The sequence below is a fragment of the Phycodurus eques genome, chromosome 9 (genome assembly GCF_024500275.1).
Source record: "Phycodurus eques isolate BA_2022a chromosome 9, UOR_Pequ_1.1, whole genome shotgun sequence".
NCBI lineage: Eukaryota > Metazoa > Chordata > Actinopteri > Syngnathiformes > Syngnathidae > Phycodurus > Phycodurus eques.
Window position 1 is genome coordinate 28,730,546 of NC_084533.1, and position 22,702 is coordinate 28,753,247.

General features: G+C 47.7%; 2 protein-coding genes and 2 pseudogenes across 22 annotated transcripts in view; all 4 read left to right on the forward strand.

The window, feature by feature from the left end:
- The window catches only part of LOC133407442 (protocadherin gamma-C5-like), a 276,972-nt gene that overhangs the window by 239,456 nt on the left and 14,814 nt on the right, over positions 1-22,702 (forward strand). For 2 of the 21 annotated variants that reach the window (XM_061685348.1, XM_061685352.1), the window contains exon 1: positions 18,829-22,698. The exons of the other annotated variants lie outside the window; for them this stretch is intronic. In XM_061685348.1, the coding sequence (XP_061541332.1) occupies positions 20,242-22,698 (2,457 nt within the window). In that variant the 5' untranslated portion in view covers positions 18,829-20,241. Of the gene's footprint in view, positions 1-18,828; positions 22,699-22,702 lie in introns of those variants that run through there. 21 annotated transcript variants of the gene reach the window in all.
- LOC133407445 (protocadherin gamma-C5-like) lies at positions 751-4,636 on the forward strand (annotated as a pseudogene).
- Positions 7,647-13,210, forward strand: LOC133407444 (protocadherin gamma-C5-like). Its single transcript, XM_061685372.1, has one exon. The coding sequence runs from the start codon at positions 8,000-8,002 to the stop codon at positions 10,598-10,600; it is 2,601 nt and encodes an 866-aa protein (XP_061541356.1). The 5' UTR covers positions 7,647-7,999; the 3' UTR covers positions 10,601-13,210.
- LOC133408061 (protocadherin gamma-C5-like) lies at positions 13,305-17,482 on the forward strand (annotated as a pseudogene).

Here is a 22,702-nt window from a genome sequence, read left to right on the forward strand (position 1 = left end):
TTCCCAAAAATATTGCTGATTGCCGTTATTGCCTCAAAAGGTTGGACAAGAAAATACGAAGAGTAGCATCATTTTTGTCCAGGCCAGTTTCATGAGTTGTTTTTTTAACATCTCTCTCTATATATTTAGTTGTTGTTGAACCACAATTCACAAGCAATGTCTGATTTTCATTTTTTAAAATTGGATTATTCCTTTTGTCAGATTCGAGTTATTTCCGTGACCAGCGAGGGTTTTTCTTTCATTAACTGAGAGGTGCCAACAGTTTTGTCCACGAGCTGCTTAACTTGAAGAGTCAGTTCAGGCAAGACTTCGATGCAGTTTCATTGTTTCTCCGGCGCGATCATTGAGCCGCCACATCGAAGTCCCCTTCTCTGTTGTTGTCTTCAAATTGGCGTGTTAACACATAGTTTGGATGCTGTCTGGTTTAAAGGGAGCAAACGTACGTCGATCGTCCTTTCAGAGAATATTCAGAACCCGAAGAGTGGACAGTGACAGTGAAATGGATTTAATAGATATCTTTTTTTTGTTGCTGAATTATTTTCTGTCTGCTATTTCAAATTTAAATTTACACGTGTTTAAAATATTTCTGTTATTGATAATTATTTGTTGCATATTTAGGGACTTCAGTGGGTAATATATATATATATATGTATGTATGTATGTATATATATATATATATATATATATATATATATATATATATACATATATATACATATATGTGCGTGTGTGTACAGTTGCCCCCCAAAAGCCATTCAATACTTGAAAGGGGAAAGAGGAGCTGTGTCTTTAAGAGGGAACGAGGATCAGCTCGCCTCTCATTGGCTGGTGGAAGCGCGGCCAGCGAGCCAATAGGCTCGAAGACCGTACAAAGCAATCTCGTCCCTGCCCCCACGCAGCTTCATCTCACCAACACGTCGAATGCACCGAGCTGCGGCGCAGACGGAAAGGAATCGGCTCGGTTTGCTCGTTTGCTCGTTTGCTTTTTCCCACCTTGAAACGAATTCAATTTCGTCGCTCCGCTCCGATGGCTTGAGGGGCCGCTCGTGGAAATCTTCCCCGTTTGTATGGACGTCAGAGTCGCCGTGGAGAGGATGTCCGCGTTGTAACGGAGCTTGCGAGGATGACAAAGACAATAGGATCCCGAGACTGGCGACGGCAGGCTCTTTTGTGGCATTTTCTCTTGTGGACTACAGCGGCTGCGCAGACTCGTTACAGCATCCCGGAGGAGCTCAAGCGAGGTTCGGCGGTGGGCAACGTGGCCAAAGATCTGGCTCTGGGACTGTCTGAGATATTTGAGCGCAAGCTGCGTGTCGCCTCTGAGGCTGGGAAGCAGTATTTCAGCGTGGATGCGGGGAAGGGCGAGCTGCTGGTCAGCGACAGAATAGACAGAGAGGCTTTATGCGGACAAAGCGCCAGCTGCGTGCTCCCGCTGCAGGTCGTCGTCGAAAATCCGCTGCACTTGCATCGAATCGAAGTCGACATTCAGGACGTCAATGACAATGCTCCTCGTTTTCTCAAAAGTGAACATGTCATTGAAATAGCCGAATCCACCGTTGTAGGTGTCAATTTTCCTCTGCAGAGTGCAGAGGATCCTGATGTCGGGACGAACACAGTCAAGACGTATACACTCAGCAAAGACGAATGTTTTACATTAAAGGTTAAAGACGTTGACGATGGAAGAAAAATGCCCGAACTGGTGTTAAATAAATCATTAGATCGTGAGAAAAAAGCTGTTCATAATTTAATTCTGACAGCTATGGATGGTGGCAACCCTGTTAAGTCGGGAACCTCAAAAATTCGAATCAAAGTTCTTGACGTTAATGACAATGTTCCATCATTTGAAAATAAATTATATAAAATAGCCGTGCAAGAAAACAGCCCAAATGGCTCTTTTGTCATGACAATGAAGGCGACAGACGTAGACGATGGGCCAAATGGCGAAATCGAGTATTCTCTCGGCATACACGCACCGCCGTCCGTGCTGGCATTGTTTCATATCGACCCCGTAAGTGGAGATATATTATTAAAAAATAATTTGGACCACGAACAGCAGTCCTCCTATCGACTTGACATTAGTGCCAAAGATAAAGGCTTACCGAAAATGGAAGGTCATTGCAGCGTGCAAGTTGATGTGTTAGATGTAAACGATAATGCGCCAGAAATTTTATTAACTTCTAAACCTAGTTCGATACCAGAGGACGCTACAGTTGGGACAGTTGTAGCTTTGCTGTCTGTACGTGACCCCGACTCTGGCAAAAAACGGTGAAGTGACTCTGCATCTTCCCAAAAAATTACCTTTTCTTCTGAAACCGTCTTTTTCGAATAATTACGCGCTGGTCACCAGCGGCGCTTTAGACCGGGAGAGAGTGTCCGAGTACGAGATCGAGGTCACGGCCACCGATTCGGGCTCTCCTCCTCTCTCGAGTCGCAGAAGCGTCGCCGTCAGCGTCGGCGACGTCAACGACAACCCTCCCGTCTTCTCTCAGAGCTCTTATAACGTTTATTTGAAAGAGAACGACGTCGCGGGCGCCATCCTGCTCTCGGTGTCGGCCGGCGACCCGGACGCCGGCCAGAACGCCAAAGTGTCCTACTCCCTGCTGGAGAGCAAAGCGGCCGAGGCGCCGGCGGCGTCGTCGTACGTTTACGTCAACTCGGAGAACGGCAGCATCTACAGCATGCGCTCGTTCGACTACGAGAAAGTCAAAGTGTTTGAGGTCGGGGTGGAGGCCAAGGACCGGGGCTCTCCGTCTCTCAGCGGCAACGCCACCGTCCACGTTTTCATCCTGGACCAGAACGACAACGCCCCCGCCGTCATCTACCCCTCCCCCCACGCCGCCTCCCACCTGAGGGCGCCCCGCTCGGCCAAGGCGGGCCACCTGCTCACCAAGGTGACGGCCGTGGACGCCGACTCGGGCCACAACGCCTGGATCTCCTACAAAGTGGCGGAGGCCACGGACGCCTCTCTGTTCGCGCTCAGTTTGTACACGGGGGAGGTGAGGACCAAACGCGCCGTGTCCGAGCACGACGACTCCTCCCAGAGGCTGATCGTGGCGGTCGAGGACGACGGGGAACCGGTCCGCTCGGCCACCGTCACGCTGTCCATCCTGCTGGAGGACGCCGTGAGCGAGCCCGCCTCGGAGCCGCTCGGGCGCGACTCGCCGTCCGAGCCCCGCGAGAAAGGCGGCGGCGGCGGCAGAATCACGCTTTACTTGATCGTGTCTCTGGCCTCGGTGTCCGTGCTGTCTCTGCTCACGTTGCTCGCCTTGGCCGTCAAATGCGCCAGGAGCGGCGCCGCTCGCTGCTCGGGCGTCGGACGCACGCGCTGCGAGCGGGACGGGAAGCCCGACGGAAATCTGCACATTCAGCTCAACGCCGACGGACCCATCAAGTACGTGGAGGTTCTGGGAGGAGACGTCATGTCTCAGAGTCACTCCTTCAGGTCCTGCATGTCTCCCGTGTCAGAGTACAGCGATTTCACGCTGCTCAAGCCCAGCAGCACCGCCGACTTCAAGGAGGTCATCGGCGTGCTGGATGCCTCTTTGCCGGACAGCGCCTGGACCTTCGAGAGCCAGCAGGTGAGCCGACGATTCGCTTTGCGAACGACGACCGCTTGCGGCGCTCTGGCTGCCCGCCGTGCGCATTTTCACAACGTTTCTCTCCCGCAGTTGGTGATCTGTTGCCGTTGACAACAATAGATTGAAATGTGTTAGTGTATTTTCCAATTCTGCTGACTTTTTGTTGTTGCAATCACATTTTGTGGTTTGAATGAAGTCAGCTTGATTGTATGTAGCACATTCTTCAGAAAAAGTCCGCAGTTTCATAATGGACAACAAACTTGAAATCCTCCCACAGCAGTATTTTTTATTATTTATTTCCATTCCATTTGATTAAGATGGCATCATGTTTTACCAACTGCCACAAAAACTGCTTTGGTGTTGTTTTTCTTGTCATTATTGGGGAAATCCCGATCCAACTTTTTCACTTCCGATCCGATATCACTATTGCGACCTTGAGTTTTGGCCGATATCGGTCCGATCCGATATCAACAATTATCATACGTACTTGAATTATTTTGTCGTACGGAATGTTACGCTATCTTTGATCAAGTGATATCACTCGGAGAACAATTATCAGCAACGGTGGGTGTGAGGAAAAACTGACCCCCTCATTATTAACCAATGGGTTACATCAAGTCACTTTAAACAAGGGAATGTACTACAATTCAATAAAATAAACAATTTTATTCGAAAATCCTGACAAATCAAACCAATAACAAAGTTTATATTTAAATTGCAACATATCCACTGCTTCAACATAATCATATTCTACAGTTGAATAGATTCAATAAACATCAATGAGAAAATCATGAAAGATAATCCAAATGAATAATAAACACGAATTGTACTTTGAAAGTGCAAAATATTTCAAGTTCAATTCCGTCACTGATTTATTTTTACTGTCGGCATATGGTGGGAACAAGCATTTGTTTTCGCTGCATGTGCGGTGCTTGTGGGGTTTAGTTTTATTTGCTCTTCCTGCTGTGCACTTCTTGACCTCTGAGGGGCGGTATGGTGCACACAATGAGAAACACACTCGCAGTAACAAAGAAAGTAGAAGTTCAATCGAATTTTGTTATTATCACTGTTTTTTTTTTTTAAACAGCGTTTGAAGAACATGTGCAAGAGAGTGTTGTTATATTGCCTTTTTGTATATTTTTATACAGGGTTTGTGTACCAATATTCATTATTTTAAGAAATATAAGTGCCGCGAGTTCAATGGTAATTTTCGTGAGCTCGCCAAGGGTGTTTTTCATTCACTGTGTGTTAGCTTTGAGCTAGCGGTTTTTCTGAACAAAAACAAAGAGAGAAACAAAGGCTGAGATGTATTTGAACATTCGACAGGTTTAATACTATCATGTGAGTTTAGTTTTTCAGTAACTTCAACTGGAGCGTCAACAAACGAGTTGAAGCAAGCAACAGTCACTGTTTTCCTCCTTGCTACTATGTTAGCACCTTAGCAAGCTGTTGCCGTCCGGACGCTGCCGGATAGAAGTGCTGGAGCGGAGCGAGGAATGAACTGCGTGTATAAGAGTGGTGCAATCGAAAAGTTTAGATCCAGTCCGATATCATCGTTTTTTTGCTGACATCGGACCGATTTCCGATCTCAAAGATTGGATCGGGACATCGTAATGATTGTCATCACAGCATTGTTGAAATGAATTTGGTTTTGAGTATTGACTTTTCCCATCAATACTGATAGGATACTCTGACAGTGGTTGAAACATGTTTAATTATCTTCTATCATGCTTACTATTTGGCAATGAATAGTTGTAGAAAACTCAGGCTGATGAGTCACACTCCTCACATCAGTGGCAGCAACAATCTAGTTTTGTGAGAGATTTTTTTTCTGTATCTCCTGCAATTTAATTTAGTTTGAGATTTCTGCACGTCTTGCAACTTACCATTTTTTCCCCCTCAGTGATCGTCAATGCATGCTCATCTGCAACATAACTTATACTGTATACATTGTACAATGCTCAAAGTAATCGCATGGTGTTGTTGTCGCGAAGTGAGTGAAGTAGATGCTGCACATCCCATTCATCACATGGAAATAATTCAACAGGATTGCAACAGACATCAAGTTTGAAATTGATAAAAAAAATACATTGTTACGGTTTTCTCATGATTCTGCTCTTTACAGTTCAAGTCACACACGTGGATAAAATTGATGGTACCCTTTGTTAATGAAAGAAAAACACACACTGGGCACAGAAATAACTTGAATCTGACAAAAGTCAGAATCAGTGAAGAAAAAAAATGAAAATTCACCAGTGAAGATCAGACATTGCTTTTGAATTGTGGTTCAAAAGAATGATTAAAAGAACCAAAAAAAAAAAACTCATGAAACGGGCCTGGACAAAAATGACGGTACCGTGAACTTAATATTTTGTTGCACAATCTTTTGAGCCAATCACTGCAATCAAAGGATTTTTGTAAGTTTCAGTGAGACTTGTGCACCTCTCAGCAGCTAGTTTGGCCCACTCTCCATGCGCTAACGGCTCCAGTTATCTCAGATTTGAAGGATGCTTTTCCCAGATGGCACGTTTCAGCTCCTTCCACGGATGTTCGTCTGGAAGCTTTGTGGCTTGTCACAGCTTCTGGGAGAAGGTCTGAGAGACATACGAGACAAAAACGGGACTTTGTGGCAAGGCACATCAGCTCTTTGTTCACAGACGCAAAAATGAAGCATACCAAGAAAAGAACACTGTCCCTACTGTGAAACATGGAGGAGGCTCTGTTATGTTCTGGGGCTGCTTTGTTGCATCTGGGTCAGGGTACAGTAAAATCTCCAAGACTATCAAGGTAGTCTAGAGAGAAATAAGAGCTCGGTCTTAGTCGCAGGTCATGAGTCTTGCAACAGGATAACGAGCCAAAAGACAGCAAAGAACTGCTAAGGGCAAAACATCGGACTATTGTGAAGTGGCCTTCTTTGAGCTCTGATCGAAATCCCGCCGAACATCTGTGGGAGCAGCTGAAACGTTCTTCTCGGGAAAGCGAGCTTCAAACCTGAGACGACTGGAGCACTTGGCTCCAGTTTGCTGCGGAGTGGGCCAAAATAGCTGCTGACACGTGCAGAAGCCTCAGTGAAAGTTCCCCAAAAATATTGCTGATTGCCGTTATTGCCTCAAAAGGTTGGACAAGAAAATACGAAGAGTAGCATCATTTTTGTCCAGGCCAGTTTCATGAGTTGTTTTTTTAACATCTCTCTCTATATATTTAGTTGTTGTTGAACCACAATTCACAAGCAATGTCTGATTTTCATTTTTTAAAATTGGATTATTCCTTTTGTCAGATTCGAGTTATTTCCGTGACCAGCGAGGGTTTTTCTTTCATTAACTGAGAGGTGCCAACAGTTTTGTCCACGAGCTGCTTAACTTGAAGAGTCAGTTCAGGCAAGACTTCGATGCAGTTTCATTGTTTCTCCGGCGCGATCATTGAGCCGCCACATCGAAGTCCCCTTCTCTGTTGTTGTCTTCAAATTGGCGTGTTAACACATAGTTTGGATGCTGTCTGGTTTAAAGGGAGCAAACGTACGTCGATCGTCCTTTCAGAGAATATTCAGAACCCGAAGAGTGGACAGTGACAGTGAAATGGATTTAATAGATATCTTTTTTTTGTTGCTGAATTATTTTCTGTCTGCTATTTCAAATTTAAATTTACACGTGTTTAAAATATTTCTGTTATTGATAATTATTTGTTGCATATTTAGGGACTTCAGTGGGTAATATATATATATATATATATATATATATATATATATATGTATATATATATATGTATATATATATATATATATATATATATATGTATATATATATATATATATATATATATGTATATATATATATGTATATATATATATATATATATATATGTATATATATATATATATATATGTATGTATATATATATATATATATATGTATGTATATATATATATATATATACATATATATATATATATATGTATATATATATATATATATATGTATGTATATATATATATATATATACATATATATATATATATATATGTGCGTGTGTGTACAGTTGCCCCCCAAAAGCCATTCAATACTTGAAAGGGGAAAGAGGAGCTGTGTCTTTAAGAGGGAACGAGGATCAGCTCGCCTCTCATTGGCTGGTGGAAGCGCGGCCAGCGAGCCAATAGGCTCGAAGACCGTACAAAGCAATCTCGTCCCTGCCCCCACGCAGCTTCATCTCACCAACACGTCGAATGCACCGAGCTGCGGCGCAGACGGAAAGGAATCGGCTCGGTTTGCTCGTTTGCTCGCTTGCTTTTTCCCACCTTGAAACGAATTCAATTTCGTCGCTCCGCTCCGATGGCTTGAGGGGCCGCTCGTGGAAATCTTCCCCGTTTGTATGGACGTCAGAGTCGCCGTGGAGAGGATGTCCGCGTTGTAACGGAGCTTGCGAGGATGACAAAGACAATAGGATCCCGAGACTGGCGACGGCAGGCTCTTTTGTGGCATTTTCTCTTGTGGACTACAGCGGCTGCGCAGACTCGTTACAGCATCCCGGAGGAGCTCAAGCGAGGTTCGGCGGTGGGCAACGTGGCCAAAGATCTGGCTCTGGGACTGTCTGAGATATTTGAGCGCAAGCTGCGTGTCGCCTCTGAGGCTGGGAAGCAGTATTTCAGCGTGGATGCGGGGAAGGGCGAGCTGCTGGTCAGCGACAGAATAGACAGAGAGGCTTTATGCGGACAAAGCGCCAGCTGCGTGCTCCCGCTGCAGGTCGTCGTCGAAAATCCGCTGCACTTGCATCGAATCGAAGTCGACATTCAGGACGTCAATGACAATGCTCCTCGTTTTCTCAAAAGTGAACATGTCATTGAAATAGCCGAATCCACCGTTGTAGGTGTCAATTTTCCTCTGCAGAGTGCAGAGGATCCTGATGTCGGGACGAACACAGTCAAGACGTATACACTCAGCAAAGACGAATGTTTTACATTAAAGGTTAAAGACGTTGACGATGGAAGAAAAATGCCAGAACTGGTGTTAAATAAATCATTAGATCGTGAGAAAAAAGCTGTTCATAATTTAATTCTGACAGCTATGGATGGTGGCAACCCTGTTAAGTCGGGAACCTCAAAAATTCGAATCAAAGTTCTTGACGTTAATGACAATGTTCCATCATTTGAAAATAAATTATATAAAATAGCCGTGCAAGAAAACAGCCCAAATGGCTCTTTTGTCATGACAATGAAGGCGACAGACGTAGACGATGGGCCAAATGGCGAAATCGAGTATTCTCTCGGCATACACGCACCGCCGTCCGTGCTGGCATTGTTTCATATCGACCCCGTAAGTGGAGATATATTATTAAAAAATAATTTGGACCACGAACAGCAGTCCTCCTATCGACTTGACATTAGTGCCAAAGATAAAGGATTCCCAACAATGGAAGGCCGATGCAGCGTGCAAGTTGATGTGTTAGATGTAAACGATAATGCGCCAGAAATTTTATTAACTTCTAAACCTAGTTCGATACCAGAGGACGCTACAGTTGGGACAGTTGTAGCTTTGCTGTCTGTACGTGACCCCGACTCTGGCAAAAACGGTGAAGTGACTCTGCATCTTCCCAAAAAATTACCTTTTCTTCTGAAACCGTCTTTTTCGAATAATTACGCGCTGGTCACCAGCGGCGCTTTAGACCGGGAGAGAGTGTCCGAGTACGAGATCGAGGTCACGGCCACCGATTCGGGCTCTCCTCCTCTCTCGAGTCGCAGAAGCGTCGCCGTCAGCGTCGGCGACGTCAACGACAACCCTCCCGTCTTCTCTCAGAGCTCTTATAACGTTTATTTGAAAGAGAACGACGTCGCGGGCGCCATCCTGCTCTCGGTGTCGGCCGGCGACCCGGACGCCGGCCAGAACGCCAAAGTGTCCTACTCCCTGCTGGAGAGCAAAGCGGCCGAGGCGCCGGCGGCGTCGTCGTACGTTTACGTCAACTCGGAGAACGGCAGCATCTACAGCATGCGCTCGTTCGACTACGAGAAAGTCAAAGTGTTTGAGGTCGGGGTGGAGGCCAAGGACCGGGGCTCTCCGTCTCTCAGCGGCAACGCCACCGTCCACGTTTTCATCCTGGACCAGAACGACAACGCCCCCGCCGTCATCTACCCCTCCCCCCACGCCGCCTCCCACCTGAGGGCGCCCCGCTCGGCCAAGGCGGGCCACCTGCTCACCAAGGTGACGGCCGTGGACGCCGACTCGGGCCACAACGCCTGGATCTCCTACAAAGTGGCGGAGGCCACGGACGCCTCTCTGTTCGCGCTCAGTTTGTACACGGGGGAGGTGAGGACCAAACGCGCCGTGTCCGAGCACGACGACTCCTCCCAGAGGCTGATCGTGGCGGTCGAGGACGACGGGGAACCGGTCCGCTCGGCCACCGTCACGCTGTCCATCCTGCTGGAGGACGCCGTGAGCGAGCCCGCCTCGGAGCCGCTCGGGCGCGACTCGCCGTCCGAGCCCCGCGAGAAAGGCGGCGGCGGCGGCAGAATCACGCTTTACTTGATCGTGTCTCTGGCCTCGGTGTCCGTGCTGTCTCTGCTCACGTTGCTCGCCTTGGCCGTCAAATGCGCCAGGAGCGGCGCCGCTCGCTGCTCGGGCGTCGGACGCACGCGCTGCGAGCGGGACGGGAAGCCCGACGGAAATCTGCACATTCAGCTCAACGCCGACGGACCCATCAAGTACGTGGAGGTTCTGGGAGGAGACGTCATGTCTCAGAGTCACTCCTTCAGGTCCTGCATGTCTCCCGTGTCAGAGTACAGCGATTTCACGCTGCTCAAGCCCAGCAGCACCGCCGACTTCAAGGAGGTCATCGGCGTGCTGGATGCCTCTTTGCCGGACAGCGCCTGGACCTTCGAGAGCCAGCAGGTGAGCCGACGATTCGCTTTGCCAACGACGACCGCTTGCGGCGCTCTGGCTGCCCGCCGTGCGCATTTTCACAACGTTTCTCTCCCGCTGTTGGTGAGCCAGCCGTCCTTTCACTCCGCGCTCATCCGCAGTCTTGAACCGTTATGATGACGTAGTTTTGCGAAACATTTTCTTTCATGGTAGAAACGTCAGTCTGATGCCTTCTGTGCTCAAACTGAATCCATTCAGCACCACAACAGCGGACAGTGACTCTAAAATCGCAGCAGCGAATCGGGTTTGCGATGTAAACTTGTTCCATGATAAACTTCAATTAGTTTACCTTTTACTTAGTTACTTGCATCCTAACATTTCTATTGACTGATCTGCTCACATGTGAGTTAATGTTGTAAAGTGGTGAAAATGTGTCGCATATCGAAACATTCCAATACGGGCATTTTGTTTGTTTTTGGTGGAAATGTGTAGGATGCTACTGCACGCTGCTACCAGCACACGCAAACTATTTTCCTGTGACAAAGACACAGAAAATGATGTTTTTTTTAATCATTATTTTTAGTATCAAAAGACAAGCTACAATATTTCAGTACATGTGAAAACAGTAGCTATTAAAAAAAGGTATTTTTTACACAATGGCTCCAAAATGTTCTTGCATTATTACTGAATGGATGTGTGTTAACTTGTAAAACAAAACAAAACAAAAAAAAAAACTTTTTTTCAATTCTGTATGCATTTGCCTTATAGTCAATATAAAATATATTTATTTATTTCTGTATGTCAAAAAATGGTAAATTAACTCATTTAGCCGGCTAAACATATTGGGAGATTGGACACGCCTATTTTGAGCTCCGTGCCGACTTCGACGCTAAGCTAGTAAGGTCAAAGCCGTCAGCGCGTTCACTGCACGTGTACGGCAAGAAAACCAAAAGACCACTGATGCTTGCGCATTGTGCTGCATGCAGTTGCATAAAATGGCGTACCATTATGATCAGAGAACTGGGAATCCCTTTCACATGGAAAAGTATGTTTATATAGGTTATTGTTTTGTGTTTTTAAAATTGTTGTTTCTTGATTGCATACGCGTGTGTTGACCAAACAGCAACCCTCATGAAACTTGATTGAGAAATAAGCACGTTACGATTTAATTTAATTGCCTTGTAAGGGAACGTCAACCTCCCCAACATGGCCGCCATGTTGGCACGTCAGTTGGCCGGGCCGCTGCATTGCACTGGCGTATCCGTTCATAACCATTCCTATCTACGGACAAACAGCTGATGTAGCGACAGCATTAGCTCAACTAGCATCAGATTCGGTAGATGTTTTTAAAAACAGTCCAAACTCAAGTTACTCGAAACTTATTTAAAAAAAAAAAAAAAAAAAAAAAGTAAATACATTTTGAAAAAGCCCACAGTAATTCGTAACAGTACCTTGGTTGTTAATCACGTTTTTCATCCCTTTGGGCATTTTCGAATGGCGATCTTCACATTCACAGTTGTGTCAACTCAAAGGACCCCATGAGGGTTCAAAGGTGTCCAACATGGTTCCTGACTAAATTAAAAACCAAAACAAAACTAAATAAGGGGAGCTAATAACAGTCAAATTGAAATTTAACCTCACCACAATGTTTAAAAAGAACAGCGCTTTTTTGTTCGTTTCATCGCAATTCAGCACCTCGACTGAACAAGTCAAACGCACAATGGAAATCAACAGCAACCATTGAATTTGGCGTCGTTCTATTCCATGTCAAATAGATAGGGATTACCGCATACCTTGACTCTTAGTTGTTTAATGTTTTCATTTATGCGAAGCATACTTTTAATTAGTTAATGCATAACCCGTGTGAATCAAATACAAATAAATGGTTATGGTTACTTACAAATATAGTAAATAATAGTGGTCAATATCACCCCGACATCAATATGAGTTGTTGACTGTATGTCATACTCCTCACAGAAACAATTCAGCACCGTAGAAGTACAGTGCAGCGATATACGCAATGACGCAACAACAGTGTTCGCATTATAATAAGTCCTTGCCATCATACATTTAGTGATGCATGTGAAGTTGAGACCGTTTCATACTGATTGTGTGTGTCCTTTGGTTTTATGAAAAGGCTTTTAGATATTTTCTTTATGTAATCTACACTCTTAAAAACAGTTGGGTTAACCCAAGTTGGGTTATTTTTAACTCAATTGCTGGGTCAAAAAGGGACCGACCTCTACATGGGTGAATTTCACCCCCAGAAATTGTGCGATTCATTTGACCAAGATTTTGGGTGAAATGAATACCCCAACTTATTGGATAAAATGAATAACGCAACGATTTGGTCAAATTGGCCCAAGTAGAGGTCAGTCCCTTTTTGACCCAGTTGCCTTGGTCAATTTGAACCAAAACGTTGGGCTATTCGTTTGACCCAATCTCTTGGGTCGAAGGTTGACAAGTGGCGGAATGCTGTAAACTACCAAAGGTTGAGTTATATTGACAACAATGTGTAGGGTTACTGCAAAAGAAATAACATTGAACGGATACACTCAGAAAGATTGGACCATTGTCTACTTAAAAAAAAATAAAGCAATAAAGAGATCCAAATAGAATAGATTTGAATGACTTCAACTTTGATTACAAAATGGCGTTTAGTGAAGCATGCAAAGCTTTTTTTCAAGGGATGGTCGGCAGCTGAGCTCGCTGCAGGCATGTTCACGTCTTACAACGGAAGCCGGGTGTTCGACAGCTTGCTGAGAGAGAGAGAGAGAGAGAGAGAGAGAGAGAGCGAGAGACTGTAGGTCGGGGAGAATTTAGCCGAAGTGTTTTTTTTTTTTAATAAATAATCTCCCCGCCTTTCCTAGTTTGCAATACATGACACCAACAACACATAGTCCTTCGGTGACACGTTGAGTCAACGTGAACCTCAGGGATGGATCCTGACGAAGCACTTGAATGATTTTTGTGAAAAAGAACTGAACGATTCAGTGAACGAATCTTTTCAATGAACTGATTCAAACGATTCAGTACACGAAAAAGAACTGCCGTGCCCATCACTATTCTGTATGCATTTGCCTTGCGGTCAAGCTGCCAAATGAAGTCGCTTGGGTGGCGAAACAGCCGACGCAGCCACAGCGTTTGCTCCACTCGCATCAGCTTCGGCAGCTGTTTTGAAATCCAGTCAAATAACTTGAAATATATTGAAGAGAAAAAACCCTGCAAAAATCCGACAGTGATTGGCAACGTTCGTTTGATTGTTAATGACGTACGGCATCCCTGAAAGAATGTTCTGTCGGCGAAGGACCCCGTGAGGAGTCATAGGTGGCCAGCATGGTGCCTGACTAAATTACAAATCAATACAGAACTAAATAAGGGGAGTCAATAAATCATGGAAAATTGAAATTGAATCAATCCACAAAGAAAATGTATTCAAAAAACAATATTTTGTTGACCGCACCACAGCGTTTAAAAAGAAATATTTTTGTCAATTTGGACCTCGTGAAATCATCGCAATTCAGCACCTCGAGTGAGGACAGCGACTTTCTTTCCGAGTCAAACAAACGCAGCGAATAAAGTCAACAGCATGAATTGAACTTAGCGTTGTTGCATTCAAATAGATAGTGATGACTGCATACATTCACTATTATTTTTTTTGTTTCAATTTATGTAAAGCATACTTTCACTGAGTTAATGTCTATCTCGTGTCAATCAAATACAAATAAGTGGTGAGGTTGATTGATGTTTACACTATTTATTCTTTTCATCAGAGTTGTTCTGAGTCCATAAAACAGTTGTCAATATCATACCGACGTCAATTTCACATGTTGACTGCGTGTCCGCCTCCTCACACAGAAACAATTCAGCACCATAAGTGCAGGACAGTGACGCCTGCGATGACGTCACAACCGTGTTCGAATCATAACAAGTCATTGCCACCATACATTTTCGTTATGCATGTAAAGTTGAGACTTAGCTTGTCCTTTTGTTGATTTAAAGGCATTGGGATGTTTTCTTGATGTACTCTAACATAATTCGGTGCAATGAAAACCAATCAGAATTGGCACAAAAGCACCAATGTCAGGCTTGCAGAAGGGAGGGGAAGAGCTGTGTCTTTAAGAGGGAACGGGGATCAGCTCGCCTCTCATTGGCTGGTGGAAGCGCGGCCAGCGAGCCAATAGGCTCGAAGACCGTACAAAGCAATCTCGTCCCTGCCCCCACGCAGCTTCATCTCACCAACACGTCGAATGCACCGAGCTGCGGCGCAGACGGAAAGGAATCGGCTCGGTTTGCTCGTTTGCTCGTTTGCTTTTTCCCACCTTGAAACGAATTCAATTTCGTCGCTCCGCTCCGATGGCTTGAGGGGCCGCTCGTGGAAATCTTCCCCGTTTGTATGGACGTCAGAGTCGCCGTGGAGAGGATGTCCGCGTTGTAACGGAGCTTGCGAGGATGACAAAGACAATAGGATCCCGAGACTGGCGACGGCAGGCTCTTTTGTGGCATTTTCTCTTGTGGACTACAGCGGCTGCGCAGACTCGTTACAGCATCCCGGAGGAGCTCAAGCGAGGTTCGGCGGTGGGCAACGTGGCCAAAGATCTGGCTCTGGGACTGTCTGAGATATTTGAGCGCAAGCTGCGTGTCGCCTCTGAGGCTGGGAAGCAGTATTTCAGCGTGGATGCGGGGAAGGGCGAGCTGCTGGTCAGCGACAGAATAGACAGAGAGGCTTTATGCGGACAAAGCGCCAGCTGCGTGCTCCCGCTGCAGGTCGTCGTCGAGGAGCCGCTGCACTTGCATCGAATCGAGGTCGAAATTACGAGACATTAATGACAATTCACCTCGTTTCCCCACGCACGAAATTAACCTTAAAATACCAGAATCTGTTGCAGGGGGTACACGCTTTCCTTTGGAGAGTGCAGAGGACCCGGATGTTGGAAGCAATTCTCTGAAAACGTATTCTTTAATCAAAAACGAGTATTTTTCTTTAAAATTTAAAAACGAAAACAATGGCCTGACTGCGCCAGAGTTAGTGTTGGAAAAATCCTTGGACAGGGAAAAAATGTCCATTCATCGTTTGCTATTAACAGCGGTTGATGGGGGAAACCCTGCTAAATCTGGAACATGTCAAATTATTATCGATGTGCTTGATATTAACGACAATGTTCCTCTATTCGATGAGAAAGAGTATGCTGTCTCTTTAAAAGAAAACAGCACCAAAGGGACGTTTGTATTGCGAGTAAAAGCTACAGATGCCGACGACGGTGTTAACAGTGACATTAAATATTCTTTTGGGTCTCGCACGGCAGAAGCTGTTTTATCAACATTTGAAATTCATCAGCAAACTGGACAAATTGTTTTAAAGGGATGCATTGGACTATGAAATATCCCCATCTTATCTGATTGACATAACTGCAAAAGACAAAGGTGTACCTGAAATGGAAGGCCATTGTCGCCTGCAACTTAATATAGAAGATATTAATGATAATGCTCCCGAAATTGTTCTGACCTCGAAACCCAGCCCTGTGCGGGAAGATGCTCCACTTGGCACAGTGGTGGCTTTGATTAGTGTCAAAGACATCGACTCTGCTAATAATAGCAAAGTCACGCTGCGGATCCCTAAAGGCTCCCCTTTCATTCTGAAACCGTCTTTTTCGAATAATTACGCGCTGGTCACCAGCGGCGCTTTAGACCGGGAGAGAGTGTCCGAGTACGAGATCGAGGTCACGGCCACCGATTCGGGCTCTCCTCCTCTCTCGAGTCGCAGAAGCGTCGCCGTCAGCGTCGGCGACGTCAACGACAACCCTCCCGTCTTCTCTCAGAGCTCTTATAACGTTTATTTGAAAGAGAACGACGTCGCGGGCGCCATCCTGCTCTCGGTGTCGGCCGGCGACCCGGACGCCGGCCAGAACGCCAAAGTGTCCTACTCCCTGCTGGAGAGCAAAGCGGCCGAGGCGCCGGCGGCGTCGTCGTACGTTTACGTCAACTCGGAGAACGGCAGCATCTACAGCATGCGCTCGTTCGACTACGAGAAAGTCAAAGTGTTTGAGGTCGGGGTGGAGGCCAAGGACCGGGGCTCTCCGTCTCTCAGCGGCAACGCCACCGTCCACGTTTTCATCCTGGACCAGAACGACAACGCCCCCGCCGTCATCTACCCCTCCCCCCACGCCGCCTCCCACCTGAGGGCGCCCCGCTCGGCCAAGGCGGGCCACCTGCTCACCAAGGTGACGGCCGTGGACGCCGACTCGGGCCACAACGCCTGGATCTCCTACAAAGTGGCGGAGGCCACGGACGCCTCTCTGTTCGCGCTCAGTTTGTACACGGGGGAGGTGAGGACCAAACGCGCCGTGTCCGAGCACGACGACTCCTCCCAGAGGCTGATCGTGGCGGTCGAGGACGACGGGGAACCGGTCCGCTCGGCCACCGTCACGCTGTCCATCCTGCTGGAGGACGCCGTGAGCGAGCCCGCCTCGGAGCCGCTCGGGCGCGACTCGCCGTCCGAGCCCCGCTGAGAAAGGCGGCGGCGGCGGCGGCAGAATCACGCTTTACTTGATCGTGTCTCTGGCCTCGGTGTCCGTGCTGTCTCTGCTCACGTTGCTCGCCTTGGCCGTCAAATGCGCCAGGAGCGGCGCCGCTCGCTGCTCGGGCGTCGGACGCACGCGCTGCGAGCGGGACGGGAAGCCCGACGGAAATCTGCACATTCAGCTCAACGCCGACGGACCCATCAAGTACGTGGAGGTTCTGGGAGGAGACGTCATGTCTCAGAGTCACTCCTTCAGGTCCTGCATGTCTCCCGTGTCAGAGTACAGCGATTTCACGCTGCTCAAGCCCAGCAGCACCGCCGACTTCAAGGAGGTCATCGGCGTGCTGGATGCCTCTTTGCCGGACAGCGCCTGGACCTTCGAGAGCCAGCAGGTGAGCCGACGATTCGCTTTGCGAACGACGACCGCTTGCGGCGCTCTGGCTGCCCGCCGTGCGCATTTTCACAACGTTTCTCTCCCGCTGTTGGTGAGCCAGCCGTCCTTTCACTCCGCGCTCATCCGCAGTCTTGAACCGTTATGATGACGTAGTTTTGCGAAACATTTTCTTTCATGGTAGAAACGTCAGTCTGATGCCTTCTGTGCTCAAACTGAATCCATTCAGCACCACAACAGCGGACAGTGACTCTAAAATCGCAGCAGCGAATCGGGTTTGCGATGTAAACTTGTTCCATGATAAACTTCAATTAGTTTACCTTTTAGTTAGTTACCTGCATCCTAACATTTCTATTGACTGATCTGCTCACGTGAGTTTAATGTTGTAAAGTGGTGAAAATGTGTCGCATATCGAAACATTCCAATACGGGCATTTTGTTTGTTTTTGGTGGAAATGTGTCGGATGCTACTGCACGCTGATACCAGCGCACGCAAACTCTACTCAGGTGACGACACGGGAAAAGATGGCTTTTTAATCATTATCTTAAGGATGAAAAGACAAGCAACAGTATTCAAGTACATGTGAAATTAGTAGCTTTAAAAAAAAAACACTTCATGTTTTCTCCACAATAGCTCCAACATGTTATTGCATTATTACTGAATCTACGTGTGTTAACTTATCGGAAAGCTTTTTCAATTCTCTATGCATTTGCCTTGCAGTCAGAATCAGAATCATCTTAATTTGCCAAGTATGTCCAAAAAAAAACAAGGAATTTGTCTCCGGTCGTTGGAGCCGCTCTGCTACGACAACAGACGGTCAATTGACAGAGAACACAGAAAGACATTGACAAAAAAAACAAAAAAACAGTCACTGAGCAGTAAAGGGTTAATAGTTATCTGGTAATGCCGGTACATTTTTTTTTGGGTCATTTGTGTAAAAGATGCAGAGTCCTCTCGCACTTAGAGCAGTTCGAAGGACTAATATTGCAATCGTGCGGTGCAATGACAATTGTGCAAAGGGTGCCGAGACTTGAAGGAGTGGATGCGGTTTAAAGTGACAAGTAGCGCGATCATCTGGGACAATGTCGATGGTGCAAATGTTGCAGATACTCCTGTGGGGCAGATGCTACTCTGGCACGAGTGGCCAGTATTGGTCAACAACAGATATGCAAATAGTGCAGCGTGGCGAGACGACGACAGCGAGTGCACGAGTGACGTATCATTGGCCCAACAGAAATGTGACAACGAACTCAAGTCAAAAAATTGCCAGCATGTTGCAATGGAACTGTAGGTTAGCTGTTTAAGAAGTTGATGGCAAGAGGGAAGAAGCTGTTGGAATGTTTGCTAGTTCTAGTTTGCATCGATCGGTAGCGCCTACCTGAGGGCAGGAGCCGAATTAGCCGGTGACCGGGGTGCGGAGGGTCCGAGGGGATTTTGCACGCTCTTGTCTTCGTTCTGGCAGCGTGCAAGTCCTTAAGGGTGGGTAAGGGGGGTACCGACAATCCTTTCGGCAGTTTTGATGATGATGATGATGATGATGATGTCAAGCTGCCAAATGAAGTCGCTTGGGTGGCGAAACAGCCGACGCAGCCACAGCGTTTGCTCCACTCGCATCAGCTTCGGCAGCTGTTTTGAAATCCAGTCAAATAACTTGAAATATATTGAAGAGAAAAAACCCTGCAAAAATCCGATAGTGATTGGCAACGTTCGTTTGATTGTTAATGACGTACGGCATCCCTGAAAGAATGTTCTGTCGGCGAAGGACCCCGTGAGGAGTCATAGGTGGCTAGCATGGTGCCTGACTAAATTACAAATCAATACAGAACTAAATAAGGGGAGTCAATAAATCATGGAAAATTGAAATTGAATCAATCCACAAAGAAAATGTATTCAAAAAACAATATTTTGTTGACCGCACCACAGCGTTTAAAAAGAAATATTTTTGTCAATTTGGACCTCGTGAAATCATCGCAATTCAGCACCTCGAGTGAGGACAGCGACTTTCTTTACGAGTCAAACAAACGCACCGAATAAAATCAACAGCATGAATTGAACTTAGCGTTGTTGCATTCAAATAGATAGTGATGACTGCATACATTCACTATTATTTTTTTTGTTTCAATTTATGTAAAGCATACTTTCACTGAGTTAATGTCTATCTCGTGTCAATCAAATACAAATAAGTGGTGAGGTTGATGGATGTTTACACTATTTATTCTTTTCATCAGAGTTGTTCTGAGTCCATAAAACAGTTGTCAATATCATACCGGCGTCAATTTCACATGTTGACTGCGTGTCCGCCTCCTCACACAGAAACAATTCAGCACCATAAGTGCAGGACAGTGACGCCTGCGATGACGTCACAACCGTGTTCGAATCATAACAAGTCATTGCCACCATTCATTTTCGTTATGCATGTAAAGTTGAGACTTATCTTGTCCTTTTGTTGATTTAAAGGCATTGGGATGTTTTCCTGATGTACTCTAACATAATTCGGTGCAATGAAAACCAATCAGAATTGGCACAAAAGCACCAATGTCAGGCTTGCAGAAGGGAGGGGAAGAGCTGTGTCTTTAAGAGGGAAGGGGGATCAGCTCGCCTCTCATTGGCTGGTGGAAGCGCGGCCAGCGAGCCAATAGGCTCGAAGACCGTACAAAGCAATCTCGTCCCTGCCCCCGCGCAGCTTCATCTCACCAACACGTCGAATGCACCGAGCTGCGGCGCAGACGGAAAGGAATCGGCTCGGTTTGCTCGTTTGCTCGTTTGCTTTTTCCCACCTTGAAACGAATTCAATTTCGTCGCTCCGCTCCGATGGCTTGAGGGGCCGCTCGTGGAAATCTTCCCCGTTTGTATGGACGTCAGAGTCGCCGTGGAGAGGATGTCCGCGTTGTAACGGAGCTTGCGAGGATGACAAAGACAATAGGATCCCGAGACTGGCGACGGCAGGCTCTTTTGTGGCATTTTCTCTTGTGGACTACAGCGGCTGCGCAGACTCGTTACAGCATCCCGGAGGAGCTCAAGCGAGGTTCGGCGGTGGGCAACGTGGCCAAAGATCTGGCTCTGGGACTGTCTGAGATATTTGAGCGCAAGCTGCGTGTCGCCTCTGAGGCTGGGAAGCAGTATTTCAGCGTGGATGCGGGGAAGGGCGAGCTGCTGGTCAGCGACAGAATAGACAGAGAGGCTTTATGCGGACAAAGCGCCAGCTGCGTGCTCCCGCTGCAGGTCGTCGTCGAGGAGCCGCTGCACTTGCATCGAATCGAGGTTGAAATACGAGACATTAATGATAACTCTCCCAGTTTTATTTCTAACGAGCTGTCCTTGAAATTAGCAGAATCTGCAGCCGTTGGCACGCGTTTTCCTCTGGAGAGTGCGGCGGATCCTGACGTGGGAAGCAATTCAATTAAATCATATACTCTCAGTAAAAATGACTGTTGTTCTCTTCGAATAAAAGAAATCGAAGGTGGAAAGACCGTCCCTGAGCTTGTGCTGGATAAACCTTTAGACCGAGAGAAGAAGGCTGTGCATACAATTTTATTAACGGCATTAGACGGCGGCAGTCCAGCGAGATCCGGGACATCGGAAATAACCATAAATGTACTTGACATCAATGATAACTTTCCTGTGTTTGAGAAAAATCTCTACAAAGTAAACGTGGGTGAAAAGGGTGTAAAAGGGACCGTTATTGTCAGGCCGAAAGCAACCGATGCGGATGAAGGGTCGAATGCTGACATTGGATACTCATTTGGGCCCAGAACCCCAGATTCGGTTTTGTCCATGTTCGATATTAATCCCGTTACCGGTGAGGTCACGTTAAAGGGGGAGCTGGACTACGAGACGACAAAGTCGTATGACATCGATATCAGTGCTAAAGATAAAGGCAGCCCTGAGATGGAGGGTCATTGCCGCGTGCGGGTTGACGTCATGGACTTCAATGATAACCCTCCTGAAATTGTCCTGACCTCGCAGCCAAAAGCCGTGCGTGAGGACGCCCCCAGTGGAACTGTCGTCGCCCTCATTAGTGCTCGGGATCGTGACTCGGGTAGTAATGCTCATGTCACGTTACACCTGAAAAAGGGCTCCCCTTTCATTCTGAAACCGTCTTTTTCGGATAATTACGCGCTGGTCACCAGCGGCGCTTTAGACCGGGAGAGAGTGTCCGAGTACGAGATCGAGGTCACGGCCACCGATTCGGGCTCTCCTCCTCTCTCGAGTCGCAGAAGCGTCGCCGTCAGCGTCGGCGACGTCAACGACAACCCTCCCGTCTTCTCTCAGAGCTCTTATAACGTTTATTTGAAAGAGAACGACGTCGCGGGCGCCATCCTGCTCTCGGTGTCGGCCGGCGACCCGGACGCCGGCCAGAACGCCAAAGTGTCCTACTCCCTGCTGGAGAGCAAAGCGGCCGAGGCGCCGGCGGCGTCGTCGTACGTTTACGTCAACTCGGAGAACGGCAGCATCTACAGCATGCGCTCGTTCGACTACGAGAAAGTCAAAGTGTTTGAGGTCGGGGTGGAGGCCAAGGACCGGGGCTCTCCGTCTCTCAGCGGCAACGCCACCGTCCACGTTTTCATCCTGGACCAGAACGACAACGCCCCCGCCGTCATCTACCCCTCCCCCCACGCCGCCTCCCACCTGAGGGCGCCCCGCTCGGCCAAGGCGGGCCACCTGCTCACCAAGGTGACGGCCGTGGACGCCGACTCGGGCCACAACGCCTGGATCTCCTACAAAGTGGCGGAGGCCACGGACGCCTCTCTGTTCGCGCTCAGTTTGTACACGGGGGAGGTGAGGACCAAACGCGCCGTGTCCGAGCACGACGACTCCTCCCAGAGGCTGATCGTGGCGGTCGAGGACGACGGGGAACCGGTCCGCTCGGCCACCGTCACGCTGTCCATCCTGCTGGAGGACGCCGTGAGCGAGCCCGCCTCGGAGCCGCTCGGGCGCGACTCGCCGTCCGAGCCCCGCGAGAAAGGCGGCGGCGGCGGCGGCAGAATCACGCTTTACTTGATCGTGTCTCTGGCCTCGGTGTCCGTGCTGTCTCTGCTCACGTTGCTCGCCTTGGCCGTCAAATGCGCCAGGAGCGGCGCCGCTCGCTGCTCGGGCGTCGGACGCACGCGCTGCGAGCGGGACGGGAAGCCCGACGGAAATCTGCACATTCAGCTCAACGCCGACGGACCCATCAAGTACGTGGAGGTTCTGGGAGGAGACGTCATGTCTCAGAGTCACTCCTTCAGGTCCTGCATGTCTCCCGTGTCAGAGTACAGCGATTTCACGCTGCTCAAGCCCAGCAGCACCGCCGACTTCAAGGAGGTCATCGGCGTGCTGGATGCCTCTTTGCCGGACAGCGCCTGGACCTTCGAGAGCCAGCAGGTGA

Bases quoted from the DNA above. Each gene is read 5' to 3' on its own strand.
- LOC133407444 (XM_061685372.1), top strand. From the start codon at position 8,000: ATGACAAAGACAATAGGATCCCGAGACTGGCGACGGCAGGCTCTTTTG.